Genomic DNA, 14,041 nt, shown 5'->3' on the forward strand with positions numbered 1-14,041 from the left:
ACCATGAAAATCCTAAGAGAGATAAACTTGGTTTGAGACCATTTTTTAATTTTGTGAAATTAATTCAGTCAGTGTAGCAAATGTCAGCCTTCTACCAACATTACTCTTGCAGCTTTAAGCAGCCAAAGTTGGCCAAAAATGAATTTGCAAAAAATACAAAAAAATTACTTAAAGTGTACAGGGCTTAATTCAGAAACTATTAGAGATATTGATCTAACCTTTGGCAATTTTTCATTATATGGGTAGATGAGCACGTGAATTTTTTCAAGGCATTCTGAGAGGGTCACCTGGAAAATTTTCCAAAATCTGGATGATTTGACATGGAACGAGCCATTTCGGGGTTGCAACAAGTTGTAATATTTGTCTGTATGAGTGTATAGTCGTAATGTATATACCAAAATCGTAATGGTTGGAATATCTGCATTTATTGACACAAGTTTAAAATTTTATTGAACAACTATTTTATGAATTTATGCCATTAAGTTTGGTATCCAACTGTATATTATAAATTATATTTTCATATATATTACTTAATTTTGTAATTTAAAAGTAAACATTAAAGAAACTTAAACATACTTTCTTTATGTCACATGGTATGATGAATGCAACAGTGGTTCAAATTAGATGTTTGTGATATCCAAATACAAAGCCTATAGTTTTGTATAAATTAGAAACTCAAATTATTGATATTAACAAGCTAGAATATAAAATAAGGACCTTCTGTTTTTTCTATTTGCTGAGATATCACTCATGTACTGAATCAAACACAGTGACCCTGCTCACCTTTTTCCACTTTTGGAAATCGTTCTTTACATACACTTACTTCTATGTGATATATAAAAACCAGTAGAGACAAACTTTTGTGCTGATAAGTTGACTCTTTAGCCTATTCAAAATTTCATATCTTTTAAAACTTAGTGTAATTACTAAAGTTGAAAAATTATAATGGAATTCTATGGTGATGATATACTAATTAATGACATTTTTGGTTATTCAAATGTACATATATGAAACCTAAAATTTAACAAGTGAAATTTCTTACGTTTCAGCAACATACCACAATCAGCAGCCAAGTACAAAGCTCATAACTAGAAGAGAATTGTTTGCTTTACTTGTTTATTTACTATTCTATATTTAAGAAAAATAAGTTTAAAAACCTTTTGTAAATAGTAATAATGTATATACATATATAGTGTTATAAATGAAATGTGACTATTTTATAAAATACTAATTCACTAAAACACAGACAAGACAGGTAATTCAGTAAAGGCCAGTTTTATATTCTTGAATATGGTAAAATAAATGCAAGCATGTGTACTGTGTTGTAGTTTCCGTGACACTAGTCAGCAATGCCCGAGATACATTAAGGTATAGTATCTTCACCCCATTAGCCCAATGCAAGTACCTTCTACTCAACTAGCAATATACTTAAAGATCAAGTAAACACTTATTACAGTAAAAACTATTTAGTTCAGGAACTTTATCTTATCTAAATAAACATTTGTTTAAACGGTTGGTAAAAAACAACTTTTTGATGACAAAAAACCTTATCAATAAGTGTTAATACCCAAACCCAGCTGTTCTCAGATACAAATGTAATTTTTGTTTGACAAATTTTAGCAACATATTATAGCTATCAAATTTAGCTACTACAGACAATTTAAAGTCAACCATCAAAAATAAATTATTTTTTCTAAGCCAGCTAAAATGCAAGTTGTTCACAATATCAGGCTTAGCATTAAATTCAATATACAACTTCATTAAAGAAGAGGCAAACATACAACTTCCTCATACTCAGCTTTTGTGCTTGAAAAGCACCAAAAATAAAACTAAAGTCAATTTATGCATCCAATTTCCAATAGTCAGATACTCAACTATTTTTGTGCACTATCACCATTTCTGAAAGTTTAAGCATTTTAATGCCATTTGAGATGAAACATCTACATTCTGCTACATTATACAGGCTAGGAATCAGGTTGAAAAAAAATAATTTTAAAACTTTATAAACAAAAGCAAATCCAAAATTTGAGTTTTGGCCTACATAACAAACTAGAAAAAAATTCATGACCACTACCTCTTACTTTTTCATGTACATCAGTTATCTAAGTTAATGTTGGACAGGACGACTGAGAAGCCTTTTGAGTATAAACACGCAATCCACACTTATGGTTATGGCAAAAGAAAATACATCATTTTTCTCATTTCCCAAAGTGCTATAAGACTTACAAGATCTTTTAATTAAGAAAGTTACCTAATGAAAATAGTTTTTAATTTTTATAGTTTTCTTCTAAAACTTTAATTTCAGAACTAAGTCTTACTGTTCATCACAGCATATCAGATTGCACTATTTCAAAGGAATTATTATAATAAAAATAACACTCATAATTTGGATAGGATCCCTCTGAATTATATATATAATGACAAGAATCTAGAGGTATTGTTTCATTAAACTCTCAAGCCCTTGAGTCATTGTTCTACAGCAAGTGATAAAGCTAACATACTGTTAGGTTGACATTAACAAAGTCTAAAAAGATAACAGTTCAGAAGAAATCTTACAAGTCACTACATAGGCTTCATTCTAAATTACTGTGCAGTTTTGATCCTTTATCTTAGGAAAAACATGAAGTTTTTAAAATTCTGCAAGCTAAACAGAAATTTCCATTTAAGTTTCTCAAGTAAAGTACTAGTAACTAAAAAAGAATGTCATCATCCCATTAAGATGTATGTGAACTTATTTTCAAATATGCTGAATTAATGAATATTATAATAATTTTATTATCTTTCATTCAACTCCAGAATTATATTAATTTTTATCTATAAAAATAATTCATTTCAGAGGAAAATCTGTCTACTGGCTAAACTTTTCATCACACACTGCACATCTGTGTGATGTTTCTGCTGACAAGTTAGACATCTCCAGGTAAAGCAGTTTTATTTCTCCATTAGGGAAATAATTCTGTGTAACAAATTGTCATCTAGGGCTGTACAGGCTGCAACCTCATAAGAGTTTAACAAAATAGTTCATTAACATTTGTGAGATCAGGTACAAATTTAGTAATTAGTTTTCCATTTGTTGAAGATGGTTAGGAGTTTGGGCCTTTTGAGTCATGAAGAATGTCCTATCATGTACTTTATACTCTCAAGGTTTTCATGCTTCAGTCCTTATATCCAGTGTCAATTACTGCAGGGAAATGTAAAAAAAACAGAATATAAATTTTCATTTTTATGCTATATCAGTACATGTTAAACTGGCCCAAGATTCAAATTTTAGATTTGCTTTTAATTATTATTTTTTCACATCCTGATCTAGAACCTGAAGCACGATACTGGTAATAATGTACAAAGATTTTCAAAACCTTTAACACCAAAACACTTCTATAATTGCTTTCAGTTGTGTATAACTGACATATTAATAAAAAAAATAAAAAAAAATTAACTTGTTTTCATGCAAGATTCCAAATGAATACACAGGTGCTTTTACCAATTACAGCCTTTTCAGCTATATAGTTGCATATTCATCTTAAATATTTCTAATTTGTACATCGCTTGTAGTTATACAAGGTCAAGAACAATTTCAGGAGTATATCGGCGTCAGAAAAATTGAAAAACCTTGCACATATAACACTAGTTTCAACCCCAGTAAATTAAAACGTAAAAGGTCAGTAAAGACAGTCTAGTACACTAGTACTGGTAGCTTGACAGTTTAAAGCTCTGTAGAACGTAATTGTAAAAATAAATACCAGAAATTAATCGAGTCTAACGTAAATCTTAATTTTTGGTTAGATAATAGCCTTTTCACGCATGAATTAAGTTAGCATTTTCAAAACTCCGTAACTTATTTTAACTTTAGGCTTAGGCTTACCTTAAAATGTTGATCTCTGTAAGAACTAAGTTCAGTAGACATGTCCATAGATCACCACCGTAAAAAATAAAATGAGTCACAAAGTTAGTCTTACGCAAGAAAAAAATTAACCACACTACAGCTTATTTTACAATGACAAGCTCCAAAGAAACAGCACGAGTAAACCAATTTAAACAAACTCGTTTGCCACACTTAAATCTTGTCAAAATATGTGAAGATAGGATGCTATCGATAAACGTGGCGCTAACACTTTAATAACTTTATATTATTAGTAGGTGCCAAATATTATCACACCGTTTTGAACTTTTCTGCAAGGAAATGTTACAGTTGTGTTTCAGTTACAAAGCTTGATGTTTTGCTGAATTTAGCATCATATTTTCATAAAATTTTAAAAGGACAAAAAGTTTTGTTTTTTTTTAATTTCGCACAAAGCTACACGAGGGCTCTCTGTGCTAACCGTCCCAAATTAAGAAATGTAATATTAGAAAGAAGGCAACTAGTCATCACCCATCGCCAACTCTTGTACTACTCTTTTACTAACGAATAGTGGGATTAAATGAACATTATAATGCTCCCGTGACTGAGAGGGCGAGCATGTTTGATGTGACAGAGATTCGAATCTGCGACCCTGGGATAGCGAGTCGAGCGCCCTAACTAAACATCTGAACGTTATCTGCAAACTTCAAAAATCTTTTAGTCATAATGGAATCAATAATATAAATTACAAACAGCAAAGGACCCAATACAGGCGCACAAATTGTAACTGTGATCTTATCAGATCTAACTCCATTTGCTACTCTTATTTCTACTCTCCACTTAATTTTCTATCGAATTTAATTAATAACATTTCCCATGCGCCTACAGATTTAATGTTTGTGAAAAGTATTTTGTGAGGCACTTTATGAAACTTTTTAATCAAGGTAAACCTAATCCACAGTATTCCTTTCAGCAACTCTTACAGTAAAAATTTCAAAGAATGTTAAAAATATTGTTAAACAAGACTTACCCTTAGTGATGCCATGCTGACTTTTTTTTACACTATATCCAACTGCTTTAAGTGACTCTGCAATGCGTAACATGGTAGTGGACTGACTTGCAGGCAGGCCGAGTGGGTTGTTTCGGCTTAGCTGTTGAAGTTTCGACTAATACTATTTGCTGTTGCATGAAATATTTATTTGTAGTGAGGATGCAGTGGGCGAGTGGAGCACATAGGTACTAACTCGAAGCTTTACAGTTAAAACAAATAGTTTGTTTATTTTGTTTTTGAATTTCGCGCAAAGCTACACGAGCGCTATCTACGCTAGCCGTTCCTAATTTGGCAGTGCAAGACTAGAGGGAAGGCAGCTAATCATCACCACCCACTGCCAACTCTTGGGCTACTCTTTTACCAACGAATAGTGGGATTGACTGTAACATTATAACGCCTCTACAGCTGAAAGGGCAAGCATTTTTGACGTGACAGGGATTCGAACCTGTGACCCCCATATTATGAGTCGAGTACCTTAACCACCTTGTCATGTCGGGCCTATAAAACAAAGGGACTCAAGACTAAGACTTCCAGTAATACTTTTATTTAAGTCATCAAACACTTAATATTTACACATACACATATATATATAATTTATCTTTATTCATATTTAGGCCTGGCATGGCCAAGCGTGTTAAGGCGTGCGACTCGTAATCCGAGGGTCGCGGGTTTGCATCCCAGTCGCGCCAAACATGCTCGCCCTCTCAGCCGTGGGGGCGTTATAATGTTGCGGTCAATCCCACTATTCTTTGGTAAAAGAGTAGCCCAAGAGTTTGCGGTGAGAGGTGATGACTAGCTGCCTTCCCTCTAGTCTTACACTACTAAATTAGGGACGGCTAGCCCTCGAGTAGCTTTGTGCAAAATTCCAAAACAAACAAATATTCATGTTTATCACAAGCAATCATTTTAACTCTATTAACTGATGTTTAAGAAAGAAAGGCATTATAATACTTACAAAGAGCTTGGGCTAGAAATGATGTTTCTACAAAAGATAAGAGAACTCTTTTCTCCTTTCTCTTGAGTGCTTGCTGGAGTTTGAAGATTTTGTATATCGTCTATTGTAGTGTCTGTTCTAGAACCTTTTATACTAGCTGAATGGGGAATTATTGGGCTAAGTATGGTACCATGGTGTCAGCTGACTTCTTGTTTGTGATTTTTCACGCTCACTAATTACCAATAGTTCCTAGTGACGCATCATCGAATGATCTTGTTTACAAACTTCTAAGTTTGTTTGTAAATTATATATTTAAAAACGGCTGGAATGGGTGGAGAAGACACTAATGGAGGAGGGAACAACGTTTCGACCTTGTTCGTTCCTCTGTTTGTGCCTTCTCTACCTATTCCAGTCGTTTTTAAATATATAATTTTCTCTACAAGTGGGTTTTCTCGTCATCACGGTTTGTTTGTGAATAATCCTCTTGGAAACAATAGTCCATACTGTAGCGTTAGTCCAAGGTTTTCTTGGTTTCAACGTCCACAGTTGCTAGGTCCAGTATGGTCAGGTGGTTAAGGTACACGACTCATAATCCCAGCATCGCGGGTTCGAATCCTCATCACAACAAACATGCTCGCACTTTCAACCGTGGAGACATTATAATGTAACGGTCAATCCCCATATTCTTTGGTAAAAAGAGTAGCGCAAGAGTTGGCTATGGGTGGTGAGGACCAGCTGCCTTCCCTCTAGTCTTACACTTCCAAATTAGGGACGGATAGCGCAGACAGCCCGCGTGTAGCTTTACGCGAAATTCAAACCGAATGTGTTTAACCTCGATAGCGTCAATTCACTTCAACTCAAACACACAACGGACAGTTTTTCATCTGTAGTTTATAGCTTGCTTAACCCCTTTTTTAACGTTGACAGTGTTTATCTATTCCAATCTAAACAATTAGCGGATGTTCTTTAGCTGCTTTTTCTGAATCTCCGTTTTAAATAACTCCTCTGTTGTTCAAGATAGCGTCAGTTTATCTTAAACTAAATATTAGTTGATCATACGGCGACACTTTCTTAGTATGTTCTTGGAGTTGTCATTGTCCAATAAACGTCATTGCTTCATAAACATAATTTCTTATGTTTCATTACTTCCTGTTTAGTAAAGTAATTATTCGAGGCATCTAGACATTTAGTGATGCCTCAAATGCATTCTTAATCACACTCGCCTTGACTTAAAACTAAATAGCCTATAATTGCCTGAACAATGTTTATCACCTCCTTTAAGTATTGGACTAACATTGGCGAACTTCCAGTCTACTAATACTTGTTCACTGCTTAATGATTTATAAACATATTTGCTAGAAGTTCACAAATAAAGTCTCTAAGTTCCCTTAAAACTCTGGAATAAAAGTTGTCTGATACAGGAGATCTATTAATGTTTAGGTTTCTCAACTTTTCTAGTACAAGTTCAGAGTTTAAAACGATATATTTTAAATCAATATCTTTCTTACACATTAAGTGCTCTGAATGAGGCATAGTAATTGTATCTTCTTTTGAAAAAATTGAAGAAAACATACAATTTAAGAAGTTTATCATCTCATATCCTTCTGATATCAGCTCCCCACTATCATTTTTAGAGACCTATTCACCATCCTAACATTTTGCTTACCTATCATATATCTAAAGAATTCCTCATATACAGTATTTACCATTTCAACTTATTTTTTAACCAGCTCCATTGATTTCCTATAGATTTGTAAAAAAAAAAAAAGTTCTCTGTAGTTGTGGAGAATAAATTATCTGATTGGATAAAAGAAAGCAAAACTGGTTTAATGTCACAAATGTGGTACCATAGGAATCAATCTTAAGATATTCTCTCTTTTTGATTTACATGAACCACACAGTAAAAAGAATAGTCAATAAATTACTTAAATTTGCCGATAATATTAAGTTGGGTATTGCTAGCTGTGAAGAAGATGCTGCTAATTTACTAAAGGATTTAACTAATTTGTGAGTTGTGCAAATAAACAGCAGATGGGTTTGAATTATAATAAATGCAAGATAATGCATTTGGGTTATCACAATTTGAATTATAAGTATAAATTCGATGGGAATAACGTTAACAATTTACGGAAGAAAGGAATCATGATGTAATGGTTAATTAGTCTCTTAAGTTATACAAGCAGTATGCTGTCTCAAGTTGTGGGTCAAATAGGATTATGAGTTGTATTTACAGAAATGTTGAATACAAGTTCAAAGAGGTTATAATTTCATTGTATAGGACACTGGTTAGGCCACATTTAGAATATTATGTTCAGTCTTGGACTCCTTGCCAAGGAGATTTAATTGTTGGAAATAATTATAAAGAAGACTACTAGAACTGTGCCTGGGATGAAGATGTTAAGATCTTTGAAATTGTTTTCTCTTGAAAAAAGAAGAGTTAGAGGTGATATCACTGATGTATTTAAGACAGTTAAGGGAATTGATAGTTTAATGAATTACTTTTTTTCATACTTAATGGCTGGCTTTGAGGTTGTTGGTTTTTATTGTTACTTAATAGTTTTAATTTAGTTTAGAGGACGAGACAAGTTATATTGACCAATAGGTCCACTGATGTCCTTGAAAATTATGTTATGACAGGCACCAGGAATTTTAATCTATTTTTTATGTCTGATAATAAACAGTAAGATGTGAAGATTAATGAAACTTTTGGAATCAGACATATTCCATCTCAGAGGCGTCGCTTGGTACTTAAAGGACTCGGGAATCCGACCGTAGGCGCACGAAGTTTCAGCGTTTTAGTATGATACTGATCTTGATTTTCTATTTTGATTTTTCAAGATATCAACTGAAGATTTGAACGTCAGGGTGAAGGTAAAATGTCTTTAATTCTAAAAGAAATTACCGACACGAAAAGACGGTTTGAAGACAAATATGTTATTTAATCTTAGTTAGTTATCACCATTAGATTCCATCTAGGAACATAGGGCCGCAATCGCTTGCGGATTCTTCAACAAGTATTTAAGTGAGTAGGTTGTTAGCCCACTGCACCGAGCCGTCCCTAATTTAGCAGTGTAAGACTAGAGGGAAGGCAGCTAGTCATCACCACCCACCGCCAACTCTTGGGCTACTCTTGTACCAACGAATAGTGGGATTGACCGTACCATTATAACGACCCCACGGCTGGGAGGGCGAGCATGTTTGGCATGACGCGGGCTCGAATCCGCGACCCTCAGATTACGAGTCGCACGCCTTACGCGCTTGGCCATGCCAGGCTATTTAATCCTAGCGTAGCTTAATGGATTAGGTTTTAAAAATAAAACTTTGTTTTCCAACGTCAGAAGTAACAAGTGCTAAAGGGAATTTAGAGCATAATATTACTTAGTGGAATGCTATTCTTAGTAAGTTTATTATGTTATAGTATTAAGTTTCGAAGAAAAGAATGATACCCATATTTTTGTAAGGTGTTCTGAAAGAAAATTATTCTGTTATGAATGGAGGTGTAATCCGAACAGATCGAGTAAGTTATGTAAAGAAGAGACGTGTGTTTTCTCTTAGCAAAGCCATATTGAGCTACCTGCTGAGCCCACCGAGGGGAATCGAACCCCTGATTTTAGCGTTCTAAATCCGTAGACTTACCGCTGTACTAGCAGGGGCAAAGAAGAGATTAAGTTTAGTTTGGACAACCTGAGCGAAAAACTTTCCTAGCGTGTTTTTAGACAAGTAAGTCTGTTATTGCAGGAATTTAATTTCACGGTAAAGACCAGCAAGTGTCTAATGAAAGTTTACGCCCTTTTGCACTCGAGTTATTACGATCAGTCAGTGATTTCACTTTTATCAATACCAATGTACGTATATTTCATATAGACATAGGACTTTATGACCCATCCAACCAGAATCGAAATTATGTTGTATATGAAAGTTTGGTTATGCAAGTGAATGGAAGAGTAGAAACTTGAAAATTTACTGCTTTGGACCGTGAACAGTAGAGGTAAAAGGGAAGAGATAGAAAGTATTTTCTGATTAATTGAGTATCGATATTTATATATAAAACTATTAATATTTTTAATGTTATAATCAATCCCATCGAGAGAACGAGGATACAGGGGAAATATCCTCAGGATCAGGAGCTTTGGGAGGCCTGGAAGAGAGGGGGGATAAAATAAATAATAGTACTAAAGCAATTGATTCAATATCAAAGAGACATTATAAGTAATAATTATAAATGTTACTGACAGTTAAAATATGCACTGCTCCAATCTAAATGTAGTGTGTGAGGAAATACTGCACTGAGCTGTTACAATATCATGTCGTTTAATTACCCCAATATATTACTTCTTTCAAACTCGTAGAAACGCACGTTAGTTACATGTGTAATTATTAAAAGTTTAGCTTAAGGAATTTTGATGTATCCCTGAATTATGTTGTAGGTTTCTCGAATTTCGTGTTGCATGATTTTTCATAATATGTTTCCTTGAAGATTTGACCGACCTTTTCACTAACCAGATATGGCCAGGAGATTAGGGAGCTCGATTCGCACTTTCGAATCCCAGTCCCTTTTAACTGTGGGAAAGTGTAAAGTGACGGCAAATCCCACTATGTTTTGATAAATAGTAGATCAAGAGTCGGTAGCGGGTGGATAATGGGTGGAACTGTCCTCTCTCTAGCTTTTCTCTGCTAAATTAGGGACGACTAGCACAGATAGATCTTGTTGAGCTTCTAACTTCTAACCAAATCTCGTTTCTCCTGAATGGCTCGAGTCTTGTAAGATTTTTTTTCTACTTAATTTATTGTATTATCGCCCTTTTGAACGGTGTATAACTTAAAACACTCGAGGGATGTTCAGCCTAATCTATCGTATTTAAGTCACACAATTCGCGGGTTTGCGTGCGTTCTTTGTCAGTCGTCGGTAAAATTTAAATCTTAAACTTTTACAGTCATCTCTTTAGTATCTTAACTATCTTTTATTTATTTCAGGATGCATGTATGAACACAGAATAATGCCAATAAGCAAGTCAACAATATCCTATGTTTATTATAATTCAACTGTTTTTGTTTTTTCACTATTACATATGCTACTTGAAAGTCCATTAGGCACTACAACCCAACAGTTTTACAGAAATTTTCGAACTGAGTGGGCTATGTCTTTTACGCTATAGTGACAAGACATGAATTTATACATCACTCATAAATTAAAACGTTGTCTTGACATTGGGATTGGCAAGTGCATCTCACTTTCTAATTGACAGTTCCATAGAAGAAAGAAGATTGGCCTGGCATGGCCAAGCGCGTAAGGCGTGCGACTCGTAATCCGAGGGTCGCGGGTTCTAGCCCGCGTCGCGCCAAACATGCTCGCCCTCCCAGCCGTGGGAGCGTATAATGTGACGGTCAATCCCACTATTCGTTGGTAAAAGAGTAGCCCAAGAGTTGGCGGTGGGTGGTGATGACTAGCTGCCTTCCCTCTAGTCTTACACTGCTAAATTAGGGACGGCTAGCACAGATAGCCCTCGAGTAACTTTGTGCGAAATTCCAAAAACAAACAAACAAACAAACAAACAGAAAGAAGATTCAAGTATGGAAAATTATATTTCACGTGAGAATATCCATAATATAGTATAATACATTTACGTTAGTATATGCACACCAACAACGGATGGTAGATAAGTTATCAAAGATAGAAGACTTAGAGGACTTTCTTCACGAGTATTGTGTATGATGGAATTAAGATGTTATTAAAACGTTTCTTAGCAACTTATTATCTTGGTACTGAGCTTATTCATATAAGCCAATAATAAACAGATTCATTTTATATTTGAATATAAGTCTACAAAAGGTGATGACATATGCTCTGCACACTGACCGAAGTGAGAGATATAAGCATGTTCCTACACATCATGCTGCCAATAGCAGGATACAGGTCAACTGTCGTTTGAACACTAGAAATTGGTTGAGACACATGCAAAATGGATTTACTCTGCATTGTGTAAATGAAAGAAGTTTCCAATATTGTTTTTAAAATGGCTAGGAGAGTATGGTTTATTATAATATGAAAATATATACATACAAGAAATATATATACGTAATTATACCTATATTGTACTTTTTAAAGCAATTTCATCATATTTTGACAAAAGAAGAGTGAAAATGCTTGACTTTTAGTTATATTTAATACTAACATACCGTTGTAAAATTGTTATGAATAGTTTCTCTAGAAACATAAATGTGGAAATAAGTTTGTTGTTTGAATATATGTTGACAACTGAAAGATATAAAATGTATTTTATTTTATTTTCATCTTAAAATCCATTTTTATTTGAAAAATACTCAATAATATGAGCATACATTTGGCGCACATAAGAGGATATTGAAAAATCAGAAAGAATATGTTAAAAGTAGAAGAAGGAAGATTATTTTTATTGTTGGTTTTGAAAATAAAGTGAAGATCAGTCTAGTACTTTCCATTCAGGGTCTGATGTCAGTAATTAACACGAAGCAATTGCTATTACTTTGAATAAATCGACTGAACATGATGAAATGTGAAATGATATTAATAACAGTGAGAATGAAAATCTCACACCAAATCCTGTTACAGAAAAGCAAAGTGACTATGTACAGTCCAATGTGATCACTACTATAAAAACACTTTCAAGAAAAATTCCTGAAATGCCCCAACAACTCAATGGCTTTGAAGTTGGTACCTTAACTGATATGAGTGTATCAGCTCTGAATATTTTAAGCTAAATGTTAGAGTTTAGTCTGTACAACAGACTAAATATTTTATTTTTCCAAGTTATCTTCTATTGTATTTGTTACAAAATAGTTAATACACTAAGTATGACTGGGTTTGTTGTAAAATTAGACAAGCTTTGTACTGTTTTCTATGTCGACTTCTCACCAGTACTCCAGCTTCATCATGCTTTACAGTTATAACTGAAAAAGGCTGGCCGTTAACAACAAGCCGGAAGAATCGTTATAATAGGCTCCCATGGCACAATAGAAGTGTTTATCTTAGGAAATGCTATACCGAATGGTGTGCGCTTGAAAGACGTTTTGTAGTGAATTCCTATGTTGTTTTGCAGCTTGAGAAGAATATTCTTTCAAGAGCAGACAAATGGAAGGATATCCTAAAGAGGATCATAGATGTTGTCATTTATCTTGAGTGAGAAAAGTTTAGCCTTTTGTGGATCATCACAAAGGATTGGTGCACCTGATAATGGTAATTGACTTAGAATAATTGAGCTGATCAATCATTACGATCTAGTTCTAAGTGAGCATGTAAGGAGACCTGTAGAACACCAGCGAGAAGTTTTCTGTCAGATTAGTTTCAGAATGAATTCATTGTAATCTCTGCTTAGCATGTATCATTGTATGTTACGTTATTTTAGAGGAGAGATTTACAGTAAATTACTTAGTAGATCCAACGCCTGATTCATCTCATTAAAAACATATAGCTTTTATCCTTGCCATTCGAATGTTTTTCCTTTGTCAGTCAGGGAAGGTTTCTAAGATTTATTCATTGCAATAAGAAGACCTGGGCTGATATTTCTAATCTAATACTTGATTGCTCAGTTGATCATGAAACATCAATAATGGATTGTAGAGCCCCAGGATATAACAATAGATTCAATATGTCTGGTGAGTATAATGGTGCTCAAGCTATTACTAAAAGTTAATCCCCTGACTAACTTTTTATCACGTGCTTTTCATAATCTCAATTTTTGTGGAACACAACCACAGAAGCTCAGACGTTCTTTGAAACAGTTCAAAAGCTTTATAGCCTATTTAATTGTAGCTCACAGTGATAAAGCATTCTTCTCGAGCTTATAGACTATTCTTTTCATGGATTTTCGGGAACATGGGTAACACAGTAAATAATGTCAAGCCTTTTACAGTTTGGATTTTGGGTGTACTATCAGAAATTCATCAACTTAATTTTACATCTCAAACAAGAACTGAAGTCATATGTATAACTGACAATATGCGGACATTTTCTGGTACATTGATGGTTGAAATCTGGTTAAAGGTACTTGTGATCCTCGATCAGCGTATTCAAGTATTGCAGGCCTACAAAGCAACCATTGCTATCGAAGTTAGTAGCACTGAAGGTCTATTGACAGATTTAATAACACTATGTGAACATTGGCGCTCAGTTCTTAATAAAGATAAATTGGTTGTAAATAACATGAATCTTCTGCCACAACTGCCTTTAAAAGGAAAACAG

The 14,041-nt window shown here is 34.1% G+C and overlaps 1 protein-coding gene across 2 annotated transcripts in view; it reads right to left on the bottom strand.

Annotated features, from left to right (window-relative positions):
• The window catches only part of Cbp20 (cap binding protein 20), a 31,712-nt gene extending 26,814 nt beyond the window's left edge, over nt 1-4,898 (bottom strand). Inside the window, exon 1 of one of the 2 annotated variants that reach the window (XM_076454937.1) lies at nt 4,869-4,898. In XM_076454937.1, coding sequence (XP_076311052.1) covers nt 4,869-4,883 — 15 coding nt within the window. In that variant the 5' untranslated portion in view covers nt 4,884-4,898. Of the gene's footprint in view, nt 1-3,862; nt 4,465-4,868 lie in introns of those variants that run through there. The other variant, XM_076454936.1, reaches the window with a different exon arrangement.
• Between the last annotated feature and the right edge of the window lie 9,143 nt (nt 4,899-14,041).

The sequence above is a fragment of the Tachypleus tridentatus genome, chromosome 9 (genome assembly GCF_004210375.1).
Source record: "Tachypleus tridentatus isolate NWPU-2018 chromosome 9, ASM421037v1, whole genome shotgun sequence".
NCBI classification, from domain to species: domain Eukaryota; kingdom Metazoa; phylum Arthropoda; class Merostomata; order Xiphosura; family Limulidae; genus Tachypleus; species Tachypleus tridentatus.